Genomic DNA, 26501 nt, shown 5'->3' with positions numbered 1-26501 from the left:
TACTGAAACAGACAGCACAAGACCCACTCATTCACAGGGATGACAGCAAGAGGTCAGGTCTACTTGTGACACCAACAGGCGTCACTTTTCCTTTCTGAAACCCAACTTTCACTTCTATAAAATGAAGGGTATGAACCTGCCAGGTCCTCTTTTATTTTTTTTTAAGCTCGAACATTGCATGAGTCTATAATGACATTTCACAGTTTGCCTGCCACTATCTTTGCTGCCCACTCACAACCAGACCCAAACCCACCAGAGTTAGGCCCACTCAGAGTTTAAGCCAACTCAGATGTAAGGAAGGACAGGGCCATGGTTAAAGTGGTCCGTGCTTAAGTACACACAAGCAGCCCCTTTGTTCACTGCTCTATTCAGAAGCAAAACATACACAAATAAGCACGCGCGCGTGCACACACACACACAATATGGAGTTACTTCTACTGAATTCTAATCTTTCTAAAATAAATATTGATAATGTACTCTTAAAGTATTCCCTTAAAATTAAAAAGTCAATTTGTATGAGAATAGCTATATGATAACATAGAAAATACATACAGTATCTATCCATGGATAAAATAAGAGCCATAAAAATAACCATAATAAGATTAATTATTTGACAGTAAAAGAGACATTTGGCACACCTTTATTAAGCAGCAGAACCCTATGGGGAAAATAAAATCATACACGGAACCCCATTGTTTAAAACATATAAAAACAGAGCTGCTCTGGTTCAAGTACAAACAGGGAAGCGTACGGTTCCACCCACTGGGTTTTTCCCATTGCCCCCAATAATGTCTGCTGAAGCAGTTCTATAAAAGATACTTGGAAAATCACTGCTGCTGATTTTCTGGGCGAGCTACAGAGGAAGAAACAGGATCCTTAGGGGAGCCACCTTGCCAGTCAGTCCACACACATAGTTTGGCAACACTATACCAAGCTGCCTTTTCTGCACTTTTCTGTGTGCCTGTGTGTATGTGTGTGTGTGTTAAAAGGAGATATAGCCAACTGAAATAGCTATAAAGATATCATCATATAGTGCCATGGAAACTTTCCCAGGAATGCTTTGCTAATACAATTAACACAAAATAATACAAGTATTAGAAGTTTTAAGAGGTAGAGAAAAAAAGAGTTTGGTTTGCCCTTAAGGAAATAATATCTGAGCGGGGAGGGGAAAGAACAATTATCATTCGAACTTACGAAACAAATAGACTGACGAAATATTTTTGGTCCCTGCTGTAGCATGCAGTAGAAAACAGGCCGTGCCAGGTATTTTTGCTATTGATTTTGTTTTAAAACCTCATGGAAGATAGTTTTCTGATTTTGCATTTTGATAACACAGGACCAATGGGTTGGGGCACGATAAATTGCAGAAACCACTTCCTCACACTCCCCAACAATGCAACAGAAATACCAGAAGCAAATATTCAAATACTTAGAAATGTGATGGTAACATTATATATTGGTTCATCATTCTCACACCTTTTATCCTTGAATCCTTTCAGGACTCCTCAAAACGTTACCAAAATTGAAAACGAAGGAAAGCGTTCAGTTCCCATGTCAAGCATTCCATGTCAAGTAGCCAAAGTTATAAAGCCAAGGGGCTTGTCATCGAAGCAGATAAGGGGTAAGAAATTCCTTTAAACTTTTGTGTTTCTGAATCTGTGTGCTAAGCACCATCAACCAGGACTTGCAGATAAGAGATGTTTGGGAACGTGTGAATAGATTATAGATGATTAGCATAGAAAAGGTAACTCAGGCTCATGAAATATTAGAACTGGAAGGGGAATTCAAGCAGTTATTCCAACATTTTCACTTAAATATAATAAAATGCCCCCAAAGAAGTGATTTAGATGTCAGCGATAATAATTCGATGAAGGGACTGAAATCAGTCTAAAAATTGAACACCTTATACTGTGAAACATCTTCTCCAAAGCAAATGTCTCATACATTATTTCAACTATTCTTCTTCAGAATCCATGAAATAAGCAGAAAGTTACTCTCATCCCATCTTCCAGATGTGGCAACTTTATGGAAGAGAGGAGCACAGACACTGTCTGAGGATTTCCAGCCTCACTTGTGGGACAAGATCAACAAAATTAAGCAAGGACTCCATCCTCCAACCGGTGGAGAATGCAATATGGACACAACAGGTGCAAACCAGTGCTACAGAAATTCCTAGAAGAGAGACCCCAGAATGGATGGAGACACTTAGATTCATTGAAGTGGCATTGAAGACAGGAAGATCCTTAGCTAACATCTATTACAATATCATAATCGTACCAAAAAGGAAACAAAGGCCCAGAGAGCGTAAGTGATTTACTACTGGTCAAACAACCAAGTGATAAGGATGGCACAGGGAGACCTGAATCAATGCTTCCTTGCCCCAGTCCTCCCACTCAAAACTCACTGTCAAGTAAATGAAGACAGGATTGTAATTTTCTCCTAAGAAACTAGTAAGTACGCTCATGTCAGAAGATGACTGAATATTTAGAAATGTTGACCCAGAAAAGTGACACATTATCCACCCAGCGCAACCACAGAAATCCCTTTAGTGAATACTCAGGCGAATGTGTAGGCAAGGAGAGTAGAGAAACAACAAACTAGGCATTTTGTCTTGGTTCTGCCTTAATTCAGTAGGGTGACCCTGGGCAAATCATTTTCCCTTTCTAAGCCTGTGTTTTCTCAACAGCAAAATGATGGGTTTAGACCTGATCTTTATGTTTTCTTTTAGTTTAAAAGTTCTGTTATTCTAACACATTCATATAAATACAACCTACCTAACATTATAAGGAGCTTAAAGTTTTTCATTGTTGTTGTTGTTTTTTTCCCTTATAGCCACTTACTGGAACCAAATTACTCTGTTTCTACTTAGTGTGAGTGTACTTTGATAGTCAAAAATACAGAAGATATAGCGCAGATACTAACAAGATACAATTTGAAACACTCCTTTCAAAAATAGGGTTACTGATAACAACTTCAGAGAGGAAGCTGCATTCGGTTGTATTGTTTTCAGAGTCACTAGCTGACTAATGGAAATGGAAAAAGATAAGTGAGAGTGACAACATCCTAGCAAGCAGGCAGGAGGGGAAAAGGCAAAACACACGTCATGTCTTATCTCAAAGGCTAAGAATGGAAAAAGTATGGGGGAAATTACCTAAAATGGCAGGAATCATATTTTCTAACAATCAAAGATGCATCAGTTCCCTAATAATCATTCTAGATCTGTTCATCATTTTCTCTTGGTCAAACTCTCTGTTCCAAGACGGTTCTGGGAAATATCCTATGAACCTGCAGCATCGCTGGCCAGCTACCCAGTCCACTGTACACAGCCTGGGACACAGTTACCGCTGAGAACATGGAGAAAGAAAATCATAGCTCCCTCTCTCTACGCTGCCATTATCAACAGAGAAGTGCCTAAGTGTAGAAAAGCGCTTTCACAAATGTCATCTCATCCAATTCTCCCAGCAATCATAGAGACTGGTAGCTATTATTCCTATTTTACAAAAGAGGATACTGAGGATCAGAGAATAAAAGACTTTTCCAAGTCACTCTGGTAGAAAACAGAAGAATTAAAATTAGGGACGCAAACATTTTGCCCCAGAGCTCTAACTCTTGTACTTTCCATGACACTAGGCTGGAAATGTTAAAGGGGAAAGGTCTTCCCTTCAAACATGAAACGGAGAGTATAAGGACCTCTTAGGTTACCATGAATTAGGTCACGGCTGCAGCTACTGTTAAAAGCCAAGCTCCGTTCCTCCCTCTCGCCTTCTATCTCCCAGTTTAGCACAGTTTTCATTCACTTTTCCATAAATATTTATCAGATATTCACTACATATTGATATGAAGGACAGGAATTACTTTAAAGAAAAAAAAAATGGAGAAAGGAATATCATCGATTCTCTGTCCTCCAAGGGCTTACAATTCCATTCGAGGGGTTAGTTTGTCCACATATAACCGTACTATAGGGCTGAATACAGGCAGGTAAGTATTAAAGTATAAGAAACACAAGATGCTAGAGCAAAAAAATAGAAAATCAGAGAGGGCTGCATGGATGCAGTGAGAAGTGAGATGATCTTAGAGGGAGAAAAATATTTAAGACATATGCCACAGGAACATAAAGATACAGAAGGAGAACATTGCAATGTGCACTAGCGCTTGGCAAATACAAGTGTCCTTTTAGGTAAAAATAGAGGAGGATCAGACTCAGAGGATCAGCTGTGGTCAGATGATGCAGGTGTGCAAACCCTATAGGCACAGAAGAAGCTTGGCTGGTATCCAGGGAACAGATATCCGGAGGATAAACATGGTCCTCATGACGAAAGGAGAGAGTGGGCAGGGGTCATTGTAACCTGGGACTTAGTGTTGATGTGGGAACAAACACATCGTATGAATCACATATATTTTGGGCCGTGCACAGACAATTTACATTAATGACACTCCCAGGAGGAATTCCTATTTTTACGAAAAGGTTGCCGTTGATAAAAAGTGAGTATGGGACCATAGGAGAAAGTTGAATTCACCTTAATCAGGAATGAATATGAGTCCGCAAGAAAACAAACATTTCTGCCTTCGACCTCGGGAATACAAATGAACAAGTGCTATGAAAAGTCTGTTATTACTCCCAACAGAAAGTAAAGAAGCCAAAGGAGGCAAGGGATGAGGCTGTCTCAAGCCTCAGCTTTCTCATCTCCACTGAAAAAGCCTTCCTCTACTCCACAACTCTGCTCATGCCTCTTCTCAGGCTTTCCTGAGAAATGTTTCCTTTTCGTAGAATATTCAGAGTCAAGCCATAATCAAATGGCTACTATTTACTTAGTGATGGTTCAATACCTAGTCTATATTAAAGAACCAGGACGAATAACAAGGAAATAATGAAAAACTGAATTTGTCATTTCTACCATTCCTGCCCTCCTCTCACCTATTGCATCGTGAACTTTCTTCTTTATGACACATTCCACTTAAACCAGTTCTAGATGCTCTGTCCCCAACTGTTGTTCAAAGTGGAATCCAGGCCCCCACTTGGATTTCAATCAAAAGGGTTTAAAGTAGTGAGATATCTCACCAAGTCATATCCCCTCTTGGTTTTAGTTCCCACCTATGAAATAGAAAAATAATAATACAACTCCCACAGGGATACTTTGAAAACCAGGTGGCCTAAGGTCTTGGGAACCATGTGCCCTATAGAATGCTAAGGGTACAGTAGGTTCTTCTGTCAGTGTTGGCTCACAGGGTGTTTGGAAATGAGAGGATTGCAGGATTACACTAAGCGAATGGTAGGAGATCCTACAGATATTAAATCACAAGTCTTGGTCTCAGGATGAGGCTAGATTTTGGTGGTGAAAGAAAGACCTTACAAGAAGGAAAAGGCTGAGGTTTTGAAGGGACACTGAGCCGCCTCTGAGGACAGAAGCACCTCAGATGCCCATTAAAAGGGAAAATCCTTAGGCCCCCTCCCAGATTTACCAAATCTGAACTTTGGGGAGCAGGGCCTAGTGATCTGAATTTAACAAGCCCTTTGCAACTCCTCCCCTAATTCTTTCCCACACTCAATTTGAAATCTGCTGGCCTAGAATTTGGGTGTTGGGCGCTAATGCAAGTGCTAACAATAACTGGAACAATTTAATTAAAATCCCACAACTCTGAACACATTTAAGGAGAACTCTTTACTAATGTATTCTAACCCAATTCCCGGGGACAGGGAAAAGACTTTTCTCTCCCTCGACAGCTCTGTGTTCTCACCCACAGTGCCAACAGAGCAAACACAATCCGCTTCACTTGTCCTCATCTGTAGAAATGGCAGCAGCGTTTACCACCTTGAAGGGGTGCTGTGAGTTTCCATTTACTGGCGTTTATAAAGTCTTCTGAGTGTTCTGATAAATCAACTATAAATTGGCATTATTCATAGCACCCTGTTGGAGCTTAATACATATTCAATTGAAAAGCAATGACAACAATACAGCGATATCCACAAATTAGCATTCATTATAGCAATGTATGATTCTCACCCTACCGTCACAATTGTATCTAAGCAGAGCTGTTTCTGTCTGGAGACTGTGGAGTCCCTCTCATCAATGAGGAGTAATCTTTGCTCAGTGGTATCCACATTTCCTCCAGTAAAGTTCACATTACACTTGCCTCAGAGTTCTGATTTTTCAGAGGAATTTCCTATTTGGCAAACACTAGGATAGAAAGCAAATATCTCTTTCCTGAAGAAAGTCAGGATCCTGCAAAGCATCTTGGAACCCTCCATTTCCCATCTCCCCTCCTTCCAAATGGCTCTGGACTCCAGCTCCCCTTCACCATGGTCATGGCTACCACCCCGTTTCAGGCTCTGGTCTGCCTCACGAGACTCTTGCAGTTGACCCCAAACCATCCTACCATTGCCACTTCTGACCAGTCAAGGCCTGCTATATTATAGAAAGCCATCTAAACGGAGACCAGGTAATTTTATTCTCTTTCATAAAGTTCTTTATTGTTCCCTAATGATAACTAGGATAGCCTCAGATTGGGAAAATCCCCAAACTGTCACCTAAACAGCTCAAGAGAAGTAATTCACTTATTTGAATTAGGGGAGCGGATGTAAGGCACTCAGGGAAAGAAAGAGAGCAGAGAGAGACACTCAGGCAGAAGGAACAGCTTGAGCAAAGGGCTGTAACACTAGGTGTCTCTTTATCTATGTAGTTCAGAGTTCAGCTTTCTCCAGGGGCATCATCTGGTAGCCGGCCAAGACTCCACTGATGGAGGTGTCTCCCTCCCCTCCCCCTGCCTTCTCTGCCCTGTCTCTCAGGCACCAGAGCACATCTTGCCATCCTCGGTTTTGTTGACTACAGTCTCCTCCACTGCATGAGCCTTTGACATGCATAGTTGAGGTTGAGGAATCTGTGCCTAGTGGGTTTGAGGTTTCATCAAGAGAAAAAGAAGGAACTTATGTGATTTCACTGAGTAACTATTTTCACTACAAAAAATTCCCATATTTATTTTTTTCCCTTTTTGAAATGGCACTAAGGAGATACATGCCAGACTGCCATGAACAGGGTTGTACTTTCCAAACAGTAGCAAGGACTAAAAATAGAAAAGCTTGATTTGCTCAAGATGTATATAATATAACTTCCTCTCCCGTTTCCTTTCCCCACCATGCTGAGCCAGTGCACAGAAGTGTACATTTTGGACCCTTTGAATGTTTACAACAGCATCAAAAGGGTGATAAGCCTATGTACAGTACATACTCCACAGAGGTTTCCAGAGAATTCTTATTGCCAAGACAAAGAATGAATCAATCAATCCACAAATATCTACCAAATATCCCTCAATGAGATAAACACTATGGGTGATACAGGAATGTGAGCTGTGATCCAACCTTCAGACAGTTTCTAAAAGGGGAATAACAAGAGAGTAATAGATAGCATTCAAATCTGTGAGTCCAGAACTTCCAGCTGGGATGCGGGTTGGGGTCACCTCTCCTACTGTGTCACCCTGGGCAGTTAACTCAAGAAATCCGGGCACCCATTTCCTCATCACAGGAAAGATGAACTGGATTATGAGCCTTTCGAAGCTGAGGCTCTAGGATTTGTGATGTTAAGTGATTTCTACAGGTCTCCCCCGTGTCGTATTTTGATTCTGGCTTTATGATATAGAGATTGGAGGCACATGATATAATTACATCAGTCCACAAACAGGCATATATCCAGTGGCAGCAAAATGAAACATAATTAACTGATTTATCCATTAACTGATTCACTGTAGCCTTTACTATGAACCAGATACTACTGGATACTCTATACTCTTTACCTTAAGGAATCCTCAAAATAACTTTCTAAGTGATCATTCCCATTTTGCATGTGAAGATAACTGGTAACACAACTGGTAAGCAATAGAGCAGAGCTTCCTGGCACTAAACCCTAGGTTCATGTCACTGCACCACACCACCCAGTCAATAGAGTCAGGATGCAAAGAAGGGAGAGATGGGGATGACACATCTGGTGGTGTCAGAGGGTATGAATTAGGCTTTTAAAAAATGGGGAGGATTCCTGATCAGCTGAGAGCTGAGGATACTTCAGGCACCAAGAAAGACACAAGGAGAATTAACTCACATGGGAAACTGACAGTGACGCCATCAGCCTCGCAAGAGCAAAGATGAAAAGAGCACAGTGGGAGATAAGGTGTACTTTAAAGGATGAGGTAGGTCCTGGAGTACTCTGAAAATCAACTAAGAGAGGAAATTTAGTGTGGCAGTCAAAAAAAGCCATAGAAGGAAAATAACATTTTTCAAAGACTAATCGGTTAGGGAAATGCAGCTGGAAGGGAAAAAAAACACAAAGCAATGAGTCTATTGTGATATGGAGAAGGAATGAACTAGGACATCGAAAATGAAGAGACTAGAGCAAACCTGAGAGTCATTTTGAACCAAAAAAAAAAAAAAATCAGATGTTGGTGATAGATATATTTAAAAAGCAAGACACATCAACAGTGACCACAGAGTTTAGAATTTGGGAGCCAAGAAAACATGGTGGTACCTCTAACAGAATGGAAGTTTTGGGGGAAGACGTGAGTAGAATTTGTACACCTATTGAATGTGAAGGTGCTCCCTGTGGAAAGATTTTCTATGGATAAATGGCACAATAGTTGTCAAAGAAAGACACAGTGCCAAGAGTCGTAACCAGTCCAAGTCATTAAATAGACAGGGATGGAAGTTGACTCTGTGAGAGTTGTGACTTCTACTGAGAGAAGACAGAAGGTCAAAAGGGAGAACACTGAGTGGGCACCTAAAAAATTAGGGACAGAAAAAAAGAAAAAGGGAGTTCTAAGAAAGAAAAGGAATAGTTGCAGATCTAGCAAAGGAACCAAGGAGGTTCTTTTTTTTTTTTTTTAATATTTATGTATTTATTTATTTATTTGCACTGGGTCTTAGTTGCAGCAGGCGGGCTCCTTAGTTGTGGCTCATGGGCTCCTTAGTTGCAACACACATGTGGGATCTAGTTCCCTGACCAGGTATCGAACCCGGGCCCCCTGCATTGGGAGCATGGAGTCTTAACCACTGCGCCACCAGGGAAGTCCCCCAAGGAGGTTCTTTTTAATGAAAATTGAAGGAGGAAGCAAGGAGGTTCAAGTCATCAAGAGTGTTCCTTGCCTGACAGAGGTAGAAGAACGTCTCAGAAAAATAACAGTCATTAGCGAATCAGGGATTGGGTGGGGGTGGTGGGGTAGGTGGCAGCAGATGCATGCAAGAGCCATTTCAATAGAGTTGAAATGACTTAAGTTCATGGTAGGACTGTAACTTAAAATCGGAGAGAAACATGGTGGAGGGGGAGGGGGGACAGCCTCATTTGCTGAATCTGTAACTGCGGAAATAGTTTTCTGTAGTAGTTGCCATGCCCGAAAACTGGTTTCTGTCCCCACTGGGTCAGAAAAGAAGTACTAAAGTGACACTGTATGGCTTTCAATGAGCTAAAAGGAAATGAAAACAATCCAATAGGCACATTTCAAGTTACAAAATGGCTTGATGTAAAATGATAATAAAAATGATGAAGTTCCCTGAATGTGCACAGTGAAATATTCTTCTGGTTGCTGTATTTTTTATTTAATTGTTTGATCATCTCTCAATGGAATACCTGAGTCTGAGCCAGCCAGGTCCTCTGTGCAGTTCTGAGACAGGTTTTCTGAAGTCAGGACCCTGACTCTCAAGGGCACATATGACGTGAATCCTTAAATCTGTGTTCAGGGGACAGTTTGCCATGCTCTTTTCAATACACATCATACATCAAATATACCATTGAAGGCCATTCAGTTAATCATTGCTCTAAATATATAATTTCTAATAGAAAGAATTAAAGCTCAAGGATGCTAAAATAATGTTATGAAAAATACATATTTTAAGGTAAATCCTTTAATTACTGATTCAGAAAGTGCTATCAAATGGGTTATTTTCATCTGACTGTCCAAAAAAAAAACCAGAAGATGAGAGAAATAGAATTATCATACTAGTTCTAAGACTGAAAAATTGAGAGATCTGGCTCTTAGAGATGACCCTCCCCAAATCACATATCATATGGATGTGTCATCTACAGGTCAAAACAGAAGGTGGTTTTAGGATAGGCACAGACTCCTTTAAGCACTAAAGGGAATGAAACAAACTATGGGGAAAGGAGGGCATGTCTGGGCTCTGGCTCTTGCTCTCCCTCTCTCAGATCTCTCTCTCTTTCTCTCTCTCCTTGTTTACACCAGGTACCGCCAACTTTACTTTTTTCTACAGTAATAAGGATTGACATCTTTACTGAAGTTTACTGACAAAATAAATATAAAAACAAACAAAAAATTTGGAAAAAATTCCATTTTAAAGGTCTACAAGCAACTTTCCTGTATTTTAATGTCAAAGTACAATCTTCCAATCTGTAAAGATGCAGACAATTTTAAAAAGGCTAAAGACAATATTGCAATAGAGGATTTTACAACCAAACTCATAAAAGCATAGGCTACCAATTAATGAAATTACTTGGAGAGGAATATGACAATTGGTGTTTTGTGTCCTTCATTGAAAAACAGTACAAAGGAAGAGTAACAATAAAGCAGTGCTGCCAAAAGAGAAAGAAATGGACTGGCATGACTCAGAAAAAGGTAGGGTCTCATTCCTGCCCCAAGACACCTAATACTATGGAAACCTGGACTATTACCTAACTCTCTGAGCCTCAGTCCCTTCACTAGCACAAGGTGGAGAATTATCCCTACCCTTCCCCTTCATAAGTTATTTAAAGGCTCAAGTGAGATAAAGTATATGAAAGTCTTTCATTAACAACAAAACAACAAAACAATGTCAATTTTGGAATTTATGAAATTTACAGGGTAAGAGCCTTGGACAGGTCAAACTCACAAAAGTTAATGATAAAATAATGATAATAATAGCTTAACCCCTCAAGGATTCATATAAGTACTGCATGCAATAACATATTTTCAGTTTTAAATACCTGACTTTTGAATGGATCAACCCAAATTAGCTATGCACAGAAAATCTCCCTAAAACATTAGAGTTTCAAAAATAAAATATGAGTTAATGCCCTCGGTTTTTGGTTTTGGCATCCTCCATGCCCACTTTTACCCCTTCTTTCGGATCAAGTTGTTTTGTGCTCATGTTGAGTGGATTACGGAAATTACAAAGGAACTAAAGGATCTGTGAGCCCAATAGGGCTTCCTTACCAAATCCATGGATAAGAAGTACATGGTACAATTGGTGAGGGGATTGTCAGGGAATATGCTGGAGGCTGGGATGGAAGATGTGCTTATTTCCACTAAAGAATTACAAAGAAAGCTATCTTGGTGGCCCCTGGCCACTAGCCATAAACACATATTGTTGATGACTTTGGCTGCTTTTTGAGAATTTAAAATGATCTGCCTTCTCTCATTTGTAGGGATTTGATACTAAGCCAAGAGGCTTAAAAGTCCCCCAAATGCATTTTGTTTTTGTTTTTATCCATTCAAAACTAAATCACTGCTTCCATGAAACTTGTTGTGAAATCTAAACAAGCTGGCTCAAATCTTTGAGGCTTAATTTTTTTTTGTATTTGTTAAATTAAATGTGTGCTATTCTTACTTATGAAGATCAAATTCAATAATATAAAGTATTTTGCAGTTTGTAAACAACTATGAAGTTATAAAAAAGCTAATATTTTATTATTGGTAATAACACCTTGGGGCATTGAATTTTAGAGTCATAAGAGATCTAAGATTATTTAATTCAATCATTTTGACGAAAGAGCTTGTGGGAGTATTTCTTTGGCAAAAAGCCTTAAAATCCTCAAGCATGTAAGAGCAAGGGATGGCATCATTAGTGAACCTTGGGGAGGTGTGGTACAAAGCAAAGGACAGCAATAACTATGCCAGAACTCAGCACAGAGACCAGTTAACCCAGAACAGTGTAACCATAATAGCATCAATGGTAAACATTTACTAAGCTCTAGGCTACGGCAGGCTCATATGATATTCTCTATGTAACCTCACAACAACCCAAAGAGGTAGGTACAACAATTATTCCCATTCTACAGATAAGCAAACAGGGGCATGAAAAGGTTAGATAACATGATCATAGTCACATAGCTAGTGAGTGGGGAGCCAAGTGTGACCCCAGGTAGTCTGGATCAGCACTTAAAGTGTTCGCCATCATACTATGTTGTCCCTGAAGTTTTACTTGGCCTAGATGATGCAATCAGGGAGGGCTTTTCTGTGGTGGCGCCCTCAAGGGCAGCAGCGTGAGCCTGAGATAAATAGCAAAAGATAGCAATATCTGAGCTGACTTCAAACTGCCTTGACAAAAAAGGTGAGGGGGTGGTGGAGCCTCTTAGAAAAGGAAGTTTGGGGTACATACTGAAAGCCAGTCAAAACAGCAGTGAAATCACTTAATGAGTTCATTCCTTCTAATAAAAGGTACTTTGCCACAATCCCTGACACTCCTGGTGACATAGTCATAGAAAGGCATGAATGGGGAAAAAGTGAGGGAGGAAACTGAGAACTCAAGCAGAGAACACCCTGCAGAAGGGCTGGCCACAACCTACTGCTGCCCTCACTGGGCATATATGTACAGCATGTAAAACAGGGGCTTTGCTACCCGCCAAGGGATCTTCACAACTAATAAACAGCCTTGATGCTTGCTGTTCTGCTCTTGACATGTGTATCTAAGGGAAACCCATTCCCTGGCCTCCCACACAGTGACGACTGGATGCACACACCCTGTGGCTGACCTGATATTTAAAGGACTATATGTTGAGGTAGGTTCCCTCTATGCCCACTTTCTGGAGAGTTTTTCTCATAAATGGGTGTTGAATTTTGTCAAAAGCTTTTTCTGCATCTATTGAGATGATCATATGGTTTTTATTCTTCAATTTGTTAATATGGTGTATCACATTGATTGATTTGCGTATATTGAAGAATCCTTGCATCCCTGGGGTAAATCCCCCTTGATCGTGGTGTATGATCCTTTTAATGTGCTGCTGGACTCTGTTTGCTAGTATTTTGTTGAGGATTTTTGCGTCTATGTTCATCAGTGATAATTGGTCTGTAATTTTCTTTTTTTGTGATATCTTTGTCTGGTTTTGGTATCAGGGTGATGGTGGCCTCACTGAACGAGTTTGGGAGCGTTCCTCCCTCTGCAATTTTTTGGAAGAGTTTGAGAAGGACAAGTGTTAGCTCTTCTCTAAATGTTTGATATAATTTGCCTGTGAAGCCGTCTGATCCTGGACTTTTGTTTGTTGGAAGATTTTTAATTATAGTTTCAATTTCATTACTTGTGATTGGTCTGTTTAATCACTTCATTGTACAGCAGAAACTAACATAACATTGTAAAGCAATTATACTCCAATTAAAAAAAAAAAGTGGCAAGTAAAGGACTGTATGGTTTCTGATCTAGATAAAAGATAAAGTTTGGAGTACAAGCGAGCTAAGTCTACCAGAACAGCAGATTCAGAGCGGCCCCAAAGCACATTTTCTCCCTAAATTCAGGTGTATATAGCACTTATAATTTGAGAGTACATCATCACCACAAAATTAAAAATAAAGAAAGGAAGCAAGCAATAGGGATTCTTCCATATGGTAGAACTATTGAAAAAGAATACCAATATGAAGAGTGGGGGGAAAAAATCCAAAACCATAAAATAGAAGTTCCATAAGGGAGAAAACGGCAAATGAAAAATTAAAACTCATTTTCCCAACATCACAAGAAAATCCCCCTTAGCTAAATAAAAACTTGACTCCTCAGATCAAACAGATTCACTGAATACTGAGTAGAAATATTAGGGTGAGGGTGAGGGAAGCTGTATCTAGAAACAGTGTAGTAGAATTGCTGAATCCCACAAACAAAGCTTACAGATCAAACAAGAAAAAGTTACTAAATTGGAAAAAGAATCAGACTGGCATCAGATTTCTCATCTGTAACACTAAAGAATGAATGATACAAAGTAATAACATAGAAATCTTTGTTGAATATTGAGGTAAAGAAAATTTGACCCTAGAATTCTACTTGCAGCCAAACTTTTACTTAACAATGAAACCAAAAAAAAAGTCATTTTTTTGGACATATTTTCACATTTCAGATATGCAAGGACTTAGAAAATATATCATCCATGTAGCCTTTCCCAAATAAATAAACAAATAAGTAAGTAAATAAATAAATAAATATTTTATAAAGTACTGTAGGAGGAATTAGAAAAAAAAAAAAAAGTACAAAAAAGAACCAGTATGATGAATTCAAGAAAAAGAAATAGCAAACAAGAAACAATGCAATAAGCAAAAGCTATAGTTTATTAATAATGTGATGGTACAATTTAATGTGAGAAATAATTCTTTAAAAAGAGGTGTTATAAAGTTTAAAATATTGCAACACATTCTCCAAACTGTGTTAATAATACTTTAGATGAGGCAGGAAAAGGAATGCTCAAATTTCATATGGTATATATATTGGGAGTAGGGCACATATGCATATCATAATTTTTCCTTGATAGAGAAACATGTTTGAAAATATTTACTCCATATTGTTTGATTTACTTACATTACTAATAAAAAACATGCATTACTTTTTAGATGTACAAAAAATAAATAAATGTATTTCAGCTTTGAAGGAATCACTAAGATTCTTGATGGGAAAGACAAAATGGGATAAAAACTTCCACTGACTCAGAAAGAACCAACTTAAGTTTCACTTAATTTGGGCACAGGAAATTTTCTGAAATATGCAAATATTGTAAATTACTCCCAATAAAGAAACTCAGGAGCTAAAGCAAATCTAACCTCATTGGTTATCTCAACACACAACAGAACTGACCGCAACCTATTTCCCCCCTAGACTTTTCTTGCCCAGCAATCAGCCAAACTTTCACTGCAGAATACATGCATGTGTCCTAGATTATTTCAAAAGAGTAGCAGCAGTGGTAATTGAGTTGATATGGGTGACTGAGCATGCATGTGTACACATACTCCACTATCGATCCCTGGGAAAGGGTTTACCTTTTAAAATAGATTCTTAAAAAACAAGGAAGAGAAACTGTGACATTCATGAAAAAGGGTCAAATTACTAAATGAAACATTGGAATACTCCCTACCGGCTGTGGCCTGCTACTTTCAAAGAAGTTTTTATAAGTCTAGACACCAAAAATATCTCATTTCTCATCTGAATACCCAATCGGAGGATGATTCAGAGCGAAAGGCAAACAGGAAAACTCCGACATTCGCTTCTAGAAAGTCACACTGCCCGGAGGCTGTGACATGCCTAAGAACCCACCAGCCCTGCTAAACATACACTCCTCTACATGTGTGGACCGTAAAAGGAGGAGATAATCATAAAGCAAGCTGCTGCTGCTACTGTTGTTGCCAGGGTCACAAACAACCCTACAAATCAACTAGGGGCCCTCGCTAACACAAGACCCAAAGGAACAAGGCAAAGGGCCAGGAAGAAATAAGCATCACGGTCACTCCTCTGGTATGTTTTCATGGATCAAGATATTCTTATATCCTCACTACACAGGAAGGATAAGCACTTCAGAGTAGATTAAAGCTTTTGCTGAGCATTTTGGTTTTGCTCTGGCAATACTGCATCTCTGCTCTTAATTTTTGTAGACTGGATCTCCTTTTTCACCCAGCCTCTTCCTTCCTCACCCCACTACCAGGTAGCAGAAGGGATGACTTCTATGGTAGGGTATGTCCAAACCATATAAAGCAAGGCCTGCTGCCTATTTCTGTGAGCTCATGAATGAATGTGCCCATGGCTGGGGGCCTGAGTTCTCTACGTCTACAAGTAAAATTCTGTCATTCCGTACCTGTCATCATGATAGCACTAGACTAAGGGTCACAGGACACAGATTTCAGTTCCAGTTCTACTGAAACATCAATAGATTTTTAAGCTATTATTGATAAATGAAATATATAAAATGAGTAAGTAGATAAATGACTACAATCCACCATTCACCCTACACATCTATGAGCTTTGAAATTGTTTTCACAAGAGTAGAAATGACTTAGCCCACAAACTTTTGGACCCTGACTTTAAGACAAGACAATAAAGGATTTCAGAAGTTTCTCCAGAAACAGACTCATAGACATAGAGTACAGACCTGTGGTTGCCTAGGAAGGTTGGGGGAAAGGGGAGGGAGGGATGGATTGGGAGTTTGGGATTAGCAGATGCAAACTAATATATATAGAATGGATAAACAACAAGGCCCTACCTTATAGCACAGGGAACTCTATTCAATATCCTGTGATAAACCATAATGGAAAATAATATGAAAAAGAATGTATATATAACTGAATCACTTCACTGTACAGCAGAAATTAACACAACATTGTAAATCAACTATACTCCAACTATACTCCAATAAAATAAATTTTTAAAAATTAAAAATTAAAAAAAAAAAAAAAAGAAGTCTCTCTTCCTCCTTCTCTTTTCAACAAACTCTGGGCATTTCCCCAAGTTCAGTGAATAGCTCACATGACACTGTTTTCATGCTCTCCTCAGAAAAGTGACCTCTTTCAGGAGTTTTATGGATCACCCCCTTGAGAGAGACACCACCTCTCTCTCTCCTGGCCAGACAGTTCCTTTGAATGCACATCATTTTCTAAGAGGGTAGGAAGAAAATCAGTATGAGGAAATCATAAAGGGACAAGTTTCAGTTCAATAAGAGAAAGACATTTGTAATACCTGGAGTAACCAGCAATGGATGAAACAGTCTGTTTTCTGAGGTGGAGGGGCTGGAGTTACCCTAGCAAAGGCAGCCATCTGCCTGAAGGAATGGAAGAGGTGATGGGAACTGGAAAGGTAAAAGCCCAGGAGCACAGACACGTAAAAGCAAGCCACGCTCTGGGTCACAAAGAGCGAGGCAGAGTGAGGAGATGTCAGCTGGTGGTCATGAAGAAAAAGTCAAGCAAACATGTCATAAAAAGAGGAAGTTAAATATCGGGCACCTGAACTCAAAGCCATCGGGTATCAGCAGGTAAATCCCTGAGGAGCTCAAGGAAGTCTACCAGACAACTCAGAGCTATTTGCATAGGGCTTCCCACAAGGGCAACACATTTTGTCTGATGGTGTGTTAAAAGCACCACTTGGCACCCAACAACAGACCTGGGGATGTCAACCTTATATTTCAATAATAACAAATACCTGTAATGATTTCAGAATATTCTTCAGAATATTCTGTATTCTTATACTTGTTGCTTTATTGCCTAAAATTCCATTCCCCCATTTGAAAATTAAGATCCTAATTAGCCATCAAAGTTCAGTTCAATTGAAATTGTTTCCAAGAATCCTTCTTGCATGTCTCTAGACATAGTTAATTTATTTCCCCCACCCTCTACCTCAATATAGGACTAAGATTGTGCTTCCGATCAAAGCATGATGACTAAGGAATAATTTACTACGAAACACCTTAATTTAGAAGTTGGGTATATATGCATCTTCCAAGCTTGAATCGGAGGTTGTATCTGATCTATTCCTTGGCCTTCAACATTGCCTCAGCTGTAGCAGTCACCCATAAACATTTTGTTAAATTGAAAAAAAATTAGGAGAGTCAAATGACAGAAAAGGCACTTAAGTTATGATCTATAATTCCCTTGCAAACCTGAAATTCTATGACATAGTCTCCCTCTCTAAAACTTCTCTAAACAATGCTATAAGCCTGCCCATTGGCTGGCTGAAATAGAAAGGAATTACCAACTGTGGCATGAGATCAAACAAAGCTAACAGTTCCAACGTTGAGACTCAGGGCGCTAGACCCATGATGACAAGTTCTAAGGCTATAAACCCCAGCGTATGTGTCTGACTTATAGAAGTTATTCAACTTATCATGAATGAATGAATAACGAATGAATGAAGTGACACCCCAAACCTTACAGCCACTATGCTCAAACCGATACTGACAGAAGAGAAAATCTCTCATTGATTTTCCAAGATTCATCTTTTCGCACAAAAATGAGAATTCTCAAAACAAGAATTCTTGACACTAAATATTTGCCTTTTGCAAAGGAAAAAGAAAAAAGTTTACAGCATGCATCAGAAATTCAGAGACAAGCAAAACTCCAACAACACCTGGTCCTTCCAAACAAAAGCACGTTACCCCCTCATCGGAACCTCAGAGTCTTGAGAGGCCTGAAGCAAAATCACGTGCAAAGTGAGAGGAAGGACAGATAAAGAGTCAAGATTTCTCAAAAGAGTTCTGTCAGAAACTATAGGATCCACATCTTCTTGGGTCTCAGTTTCCTCACTTGTGAAGAGAGGGAATTAATTCATTCAGCAAGTATTTGAAAAGCTGTAACCAGATGCCTGGCACCAGGTTTAGACTCAATGATCTCTTAGGTCCCTTTCAGCTCTGAAAAACTTATAATTCTTAGAGTCACACTTAATAGAGGTTCTTTTGGCTCTGACCTGAAGATCTGGCTGGAAACATAAACAGATTTCTACATAAAAACACACATTTACCAGCTATAATTTGGACTTGGCAACAGGAGTTTTCACCATTGGCTGGGAGAAAAACGTGCAGAATTTTCTCCTGTGATTACATTACTCTGAGTTCCATCGTAGCTCAAATCTAAAGTTGGGGCAAATATGGCCAGAGTGGGACCAAGCCTCTATCACATCACATCACCACCACACAAGGAAAGGACATGCCCATTTTCTTCTTCTTCTTTTTTTTTTAAATTTATTTACTTTATTTATTTATTTTTGGCTGTGTTGGGTCTTTGTTGCTTCATGCGGGCTTTCTCTAGTTGCAGCGAGAGGGGGCTACTCTTACTTGTGGTGCGCGGGCTTCTCATTGCAGTGGCTTCTCTTGTTGCGGAACACGGGCTCTAGGCACGTGGGCTTCAGTAGTTGTGGCTCGCGGGCTCAGTAGTTGTGGCTCGCGGGCTTAGTTGCTCCACGACATGTGGGATCTTCCCGGACCAGGGCTCGAACCCGTGTCCCCTGCATTGGCAGGCGGATTCTTAACCACTGCGCCACCAGGGAAGTCCCTGCCCATTTTCTTTTGAACTTGCCAACAATCTTCCACATATTCAATAACAACACACCTCTCCTACCAGATCTGCCCTTTTCCATTTGGCAAATTCTGTTTTATTTTTTTATCCTTCTTCCTTCTGTTTTATAGAACATAAGCCAACATGGCAACAAGCTTTTTGTTTATTTCCTTCCTTTTCAAAAACAAAGTCATAGTTTGGATATAGTTAACAGGACAAGATCTATACAGAAAAAGACTTCTTGTAATTTTATGAAAGCCCCAGGTTTGATTTTTCTTAATGAAACCTTTGGCAAGCCTTATTATTATTCTTGTTGCTGTTACTTTTATATGGCGACAGTTATAACATCAAAATATCTATAAGGTGATTATAGTTTAGTACATTCAAATCCATCTGTATTTCATTTAATTCTTAGAGGTAGAAACAGTTATCTTATCTTTAATTACAAGAAAAGGGGGCCTTAGGGTGACCTGGTCGAGATCATGTGACAAGAATAAGCTGCTCAACTAGTATCAAACACAACTCTTCTGTCACAAGGTCAAGCAAACTTTTCAGAACTCAGGATTTTAAATGCTTACAAAATAGTTACATAACTATTCAAGAAAGAAGATAGACTAAGCAAAGTGTTTAATTGCATAAATTAAACAATATGCAAAGAACAGCCCTTACTAACATGTAAGTTTCATAAGGGCAGAACCCTGTTTGTCTTTTTTGATATAGAATACGTAGTGCTATAAAGGTGCCCACACAGAGCAGAGAAATATTTGTTGAGTGAATTAATCATTTCTACCTTTGTCTCCTCTAACCTGAAATTTAAGAGAAAAAAAGTCACACAATGAACTGAACTATTTAAGCAGTTACTTTCTATGGCTTTTCCTCTTTAAAATTTATTATGGGAAATGTACAAAGGTAGAACAAATAATGAATTAAACCTCCATGCACCCAACAATTATCAACTCATAACTAATATTTTCTCACCTATATTCTCACTCAGTAGCTCCCTACTCTTACGATTCTTTTTTATTGGAGTATAGTTGATTTACACTGTTGTGTTAGCTTCAGGTGTACAGCAAAGTGAATCAGTTATATATATATATGTATATATATACATATATACACATATATATACACATACCCACTCTTTTTTAGATTCTTTTGATTTTAAAGCAAATACCAGGCACTATTCCACTTCATTGACCAATCCTGCCGATATTTCTCTAAAAAATAAGGATTTTTTTCTTTGACATATCTATAGTAACATCATCACCCCTAAAAATATGACAATAATTTTATGACAATATTATTTAGTCTTCCTTCCTGACATAACTGGCATTTAACTGCCTAAACAGTGGCAGCTGGTCACCAGTGGCTCTACATGAACACAGGCTGAGAACTTTTACTGTTGCTTCTGAATCTAGCCCTGAGTCACTTTGCTATCAACACCCCCTGGAGCACAAATACTTCTAAATAGTCAATACATACCATACTGTGCACGCCTGACCTCACTCAGAAGAGAAAACCTAAGAAATTTTGCTGTTGCTTTTGCTAGAAAGATGTTGCTGACCAATTAGTACCCACAGTGACCAGCCAGAACCTTAAAATATCAGCCTTACTCATTTAGAATGCAATGTCTGTGGAAAGAGAAAAAAGGCAATAAAAAAGCCTGGTTGTGTGTCTCCAGGATAACAAGAAAATGTGGACTTCTCAAATGGCATTCCTAAAGAATGACTTTCAGTTTCAAAATAAAATTAGCAGGTAAAAGGATTTCCAGGGCTTCAGAGGGCAAGCCAGCAGAACTCTGGGAAGCTTGAGCTGGGCAGTTGGCATTAAAATGCCTTAGTGCTTTGTGAGGTGTAAAGCTCTCTGTAGGCTCTGGATAAATGTTTATCCATCACAGAAACAATCTCAGAATTCATGATTCCTAGCATGGCTTATAAACATGACTTCAACCCCAGATCTTACCTGTGCCCTGAAAGCACTGTCATCAAGGGGAGGTGGAGGAGGGAAGTTCCCAGAGCCCGATGGAGAAGCACTGGAATCATCTAGAGGTGGAGGCGGGGGTGGAAGAAAATCACCTGTGGAAAGGAAACACACACATGAAATTAACACAGATGCAATACTATAGCACTCTTACAAACACAGACAGTCCCCAACTTATGACGGTTCCACCTATAATTTCTCGACTTTACCACGGTGCAAAAGCAACAGGCATTCAACAAAAAACGTACTTTGAATTTTGATCTATTCCTGGGCTAATCATATGGGGTGCAATACTGTTGTGATGCTGGGCTTCGGCAGGCAGCCTCAGCTCCCAGTCAGCCAGGAGATCGCCGGGGTGAACAACCCATACACTTACAACCATTCTGTGCCCTCACAACCATTCTGTTTTTCACTTTCAGTACAGTGTCCAATACATGACATAATATACTCAACTTTTTATTATAAAATAGGCTTTGTGTTACATGATTTTGCCCAACTGTAGGCTAAATGTAAGTGTTCTGGGCATGTTTAAGGTAGGCAAGGCTAAGCTATGATGTTTGGTAGATTAGGTGTATTAAATACATTTTCCACTTAATATTTTCAACTTACAGTGGGTTTTTCACGATGCAACCCCATCATAAGTCACGGAAGATTTGCATTAGCTGGCATTTTACTGCTTTGTTAATTGGCTTTGACACATAATTTTTTGTCCTGCACAGCAATTATTCCCTAAGTTCTCCTCGTTTAATTAGCATCCTTAACTTTCAGAATAATAAGGATCAGACGGGATACTTAGAAGTGACATAAAGCTGGTGTAGAAGCGCGTCAAGTACATTTAGCCAGAACAGGGAAGGTGCTTGGAGTGGTGGATTACTGAGGTGTATGAGACTTGTTGCTTGTTCTCAATAAATGTTCAGTCAAGCAGAGAAGGAAAAAAATGTGTAAACAGGTAAGGTAACACAAGGTGCAATTTATTAAGCTCTACAAACTCTTTTGGAAGTTAAGATAAAGGAAAGCTTACATTCATTTGGAGTAACAAGGAAGCTTTACTGGAGTATTTAAATTGTCCCTGAACATTATGATGTAGATAGTAAGTTCATGCTAGACAGAAATAAAGGAAAATAGAGGCATAATGGTAAAAAAAAAAAAAAAAATCAGAGTCTAGAGAAAAAAAAGCAAGTTACAATATAGCATAAACACAGGAATGTAAAATAACACTAGTAGGTTATAAAAATTAAAGCAGTATGAAAATAAGCTTTTAAGTGTGTCCCACATCTAGCATAGAGTCTGAATTTTATTGTGCATGCAGTGAGGATCCATTAAGGATTTCTGAGAAGGAAACACTTCTAAGAATATGATTTACTAAAGACTAAGCTAAAAGTGTGTGCAGGACAAGATTAGGAGAAACTGGAATAAGAAACATCCAATTTGGAAAGCTATACACTATCCAGGCTTTAGGATACTAGGAAATCTAACATCGCTTCTTCAGTTCTTGGTATGGAATCTTTTTAAATATTCTTTGCGAGAAATTCTATTAAGAAAAGGAAATCTTCATTTTCTAAAAAAAATTTCTCTATGTGCCCTTTTCCTTTTAGCAATAATGTTTTAGACGTGTTGGGGAACTGTCCTCCTCTATGGATAAATAGTTTTTCCTTGCATTTCAGCTGTTCAACACTTAGTGGTAGAGTATAGTCTCTACCACTCAGTGAGTCACTGTTGGATAGTACCAAAACATCACAACTTAGGTCTTCAGAAAAGAAAGAGTCTAAATCTCACAGTGGAAGGATGGTGACTTGGACTGATTGTTCTGATACACCTTTGAGATTGTTCAGTTGAGCTCCATTTGCCTTATAAATAACAGTCTTACACAGAGAACAGATTTGTGGTTGCCAAGAGGGAGGGGGAGGTGGGGTAGGGATGGATTGGGAGTTTACGATTAGCAGATGCAAACTATTATATATAGAATGGATAAACAACAAGGTCCTACTGTATAACACAGGCAACTATATTCAATATCCTATGATAAACCATAGTGGAAAAGAATATGAAAAATAATGCACATATATGTATGACTGAATTACTGCGCTATACAGCAGAAATTAACACATTGTAAATCAACTATACTTCAATAAAATAAAGTTTAAAAAAGTAACAGTCTTAGAGTTGGAAGAGTAGCTAACAGCTGTCAAGTCTAGCTCCCAGCCATATTCAGGCTACCAAGAAGTCAAACACACTATCTTTAGAGTACTCTGTTTTTTGGACTCTCACCATGCACCAGGCACTGCGCTAAGATTTTCCTAGGCTACCTCTTACTCCCACAACAACTCTCTATGCTGATGGTTCTGAAACTTTAGAGCTCACTAGGATCACTGGAAGGTCTGGTTAAAACACAGATTGCTGGGTCCCACTCCCAGAAGCTCTGATTCAGTAGCTCTGGGTCAGGGTCTGATAATTTGCATTCCTAATAAATCCCCAGGTGATGCTGGTGCTCCTGGTGACCACACTTCGAGAACCATTGCATTAAGCAAAGTGTCATAGTATTCCTACTTTGGACCCCATAGAGTTGGAAAGGTTCAATGGCATGTCATATAGAAACATCTCTACTTCTCTCATCCTTCTGGGTGTACACATCTGAAGATATATGTTGTCTATATCCTTATTAAAATTATAAGTCTCATAAATCATTATTAACTCCATCTAAGAGTTCTAAACATTGGCTAGATACTAGAATCACCAAGGAATCTTATCTAAAAATGCTGATGCCCAAACTCTATCTCATACCAATGCACTCAGAATCTCAGGGATGGGGAAAAGGAATGGGGAGAAGGGATCAGATGCCCGTATTCCTTTAAAACCCAGATAATGCTAATGTGCAGCCAGGACTGAGAAACTCACTGGCCTTCAAAAAAAAATGAAATACCTGTCAAGTAAAAAGGATCGTCACCAAGATCTTTTCTACCTTTAAAAGTCATAATGTATGAGACAAAAGCTCACAATGAAGTTTTAAGTGATCAGCAAAGAAGTCTAGGTTGATGGAGATGTGATGATCAAATTCTACTTCACAGCTTAATTTTCAGGTTCAAATGTTCTATCTGGACCTATGTCGTCTTCATATTCAATTTAAAAGAGAATTTCTCAGCACCTTCTTATACTTTACCAGATTCTTTATGTCATAGGAATTGTCAAAGCATTAAACAGTATCAGAACTGACCAAAATCTTGGAGATATATTATGAAGGTAGAAACAGAGGCCCACAAAAGACACATGAACTGCCCAAATTCTCAGAGCAAACTTGTCTTAGAATAAAAAGTACACCTGCCTGTCTCTGAGGTCCCTTCCAACTATATCCTTCTTGACCCTATACTTCTGTTATAGAAATTAAATAAAGTGAGGTGCAGGTTGATGAGAGTCCTGGGAGGGTGAAAAGGAACCGAGAAAGAAAACAGAATGTATTTTTTTAAAAGAAATATCTTGAAAACAACATAAATCTAGACCATGTGTTCTAGGCAAGATTAGGCAGATTATTAAAGTCATAGTGATAACCTCATAATACGTATCTGCTTATTTTAATCAGTTACTAAGTTAGACCAAAGTTTTCCATTTTTCAAGCTCAATTATCATAGGCTTCTTGCTACATTGTTCAGAGTGGAGCTCACATTTTAAAAGGATGTGGAGAACTGGGTAAATGTCGAGAAAACAGACACACACACATGATAAAGGGATAGAAAATGGGTCCTTTGAAGGGAAGCATGACTAGTTAAGACAGTTGGAACAAAAAACTCTTCGTAAAGAGTTTTAAATCAGACTAAGAACTATTATGAGAATTCTGACTTAAGGCTCACCAGTTTAACAGGCAGGTCAACAGAGGGAAATGCCTCTAAGTAACAGTAAGTTCAGCTTAAGAGAGAAGGCACAATTTCCATGTTTAAGGAAGATGGCAAAAAGGAAAGAACAAAATGTGTGTATATAAATGTTGCGGGGGAAGATCCTTTCCTTTACAGTAGATTTCTTCAAACGATGAAAGAGCACTTGGCTGAGATGCTTGCGGGGCAACCCTCCTAGAGGAAAAAGCACCTGGACGGTATCAGCTGTAGTATCTTACAACCAGCAATGCTAAGCTGTAGACCTTCACATTAGTGCATGCCCTGCCCTCTGGGCTTGCTGCGGAAATCCAAGTGAACTCCCAGACCCTGTGCATTACAGGGGCACTGAATAAATCAAACAGGCAAGCCAAAACTGGACACACGTCAGGCAACTGGGGAATGCAGTGATACATAAAAGCCAAGAAAGAAATATTTGGTTTTATTAGGAGTGGAGTAGTCACAGACACATGTCTATAAACCTGGTTTCCTCCTCACCCTTTTCCTCACCATACAAAGCCTACCCAACACGCAAAATACATTTATTCCTCAATTACCAGCTAAAATGATTTACTCCAAAGTTACACTGCTAGTGAAATACAGAGCTGGAAATAGATGCTCACAATGCCTTGGAGAGAAGCAAGGAAAGATCTTGCTTAATTTGCTCTATACCATACCATCTCATTCAGCTAATATTCAAAAGGTTTTTGCTTTGTGCCAGATGTAGCACCACGAGGCAGTTCAGGTGAGTTCGGCAAATAAAGTATTATATCCCTGATTCCCAAACACTACTTTATTCCAGTTGACATCAGAAAATAGCCTGTTATGCATACCATTAACTTGAAGAGAGTGAGGAAAAACTCCCAGAAACCCAGCTATTTATATTTTCTCAAGCTACCCTTTCTAGTCTAGGGGTATTTAAAAGGCAGTGGCACCGAGAAGCAGATATGGCTACTTGATTGTAACTGAGTTATCACCCACTGTAGTTACCCCAGTAACATGGCTCAGGCATATATAAAAGGCAGCTACCTGAAAACAGTTTGCTTAGCCCTTCATGATATGAAGTCCCCCATGAGAGGGAGAAAATAACAAGAATTTACCAACAAAGAAGATGGTTACTAGTTATATATGATTGTAGTGCAAAAATACAAGGGAGTAATTAAACTCAGATCATCAATAAAGTCTGGATTCATTTACTATGGTTAAAAAAAAAAAAAAAGCAAACATCATTGTCCTTCTTCTTGATCCAAATATCCATGTAAACCCACATACACACACACATACGGATTTAGATAACAGCCCCTTTTGTGCCTCATACAGGTTCTATCCCAGCATCTATAATACTTGATTGCATTTATGTGTTCATGGCCATTCTCTCCTAGTAAGAACTGAAACTCCTAACAAACAGAGCCCACTCATAATTTATCTTTATATCCCCACCACTTGGCATAAGGTTTGGGCCATGTCATCCCTCAGTAAACGTAGGTTGAAAAACTAAATGAATAAAAAGCCATTTAATCACTCAATTGCTTTTTTTTTTAAAATGACCTGGTGCCTTAGGTGCTTTTCAAACATCAATGTTCAAATCACCAAAAGGATCTAGCTAAAATGCAGGCTCTGATTCGCCAGGTCTGGGGTGAGGCCTGAGATTCTGCATTTCTCACATGCTCCTAGGTGATGCTGATGTAG

General features: G+C 39.1%; 1 protein-coding gene across 4 annotated transcripts in view; it reads right to left on the bottom strand.

Moving 5' to 3' along the window:
• Positions 1–26501, bottom strand: part of LPP (LIM domain containing preferred translocation partner in lipoma) — a 711048-nt gene that overhangs the window by 383999 nt on the left and 300548 nt on the right. For all 4 annotated transcript variants that reach the window (XM_057545523.1, XM_057545524.1, XM_007195224.2 and 1 more), the window contains one exon: positions 20935–21047. In XM_057545523.1, the coding sequence (XP_057401506.1) occupies positions 20935–21047 (113 nt within the window). The remainder of the gene's footprint in view (positions 1–20934; positions 21048–26501) is intronic.

The sequence above is a fragment of the Balaenoptera acutorostrata genome, chromosome 4, assembly GCF_949987535.1.
Source record: "Balaenoptera acutorostrata chromosome 4, mBalAcu1.1, whole genome shotgun sequence".
NCBI lineage: Eukaryota > Metazoa > Chordata > Mammalia > Artiodactyla > Balaenopteridae > Balaenoptera > Balaenoptera acutorostrata.
Note: the sequence above shows the minus strand (reverse complement) of the source record. Positions and strands in the feature narration are given on the sequence as shown.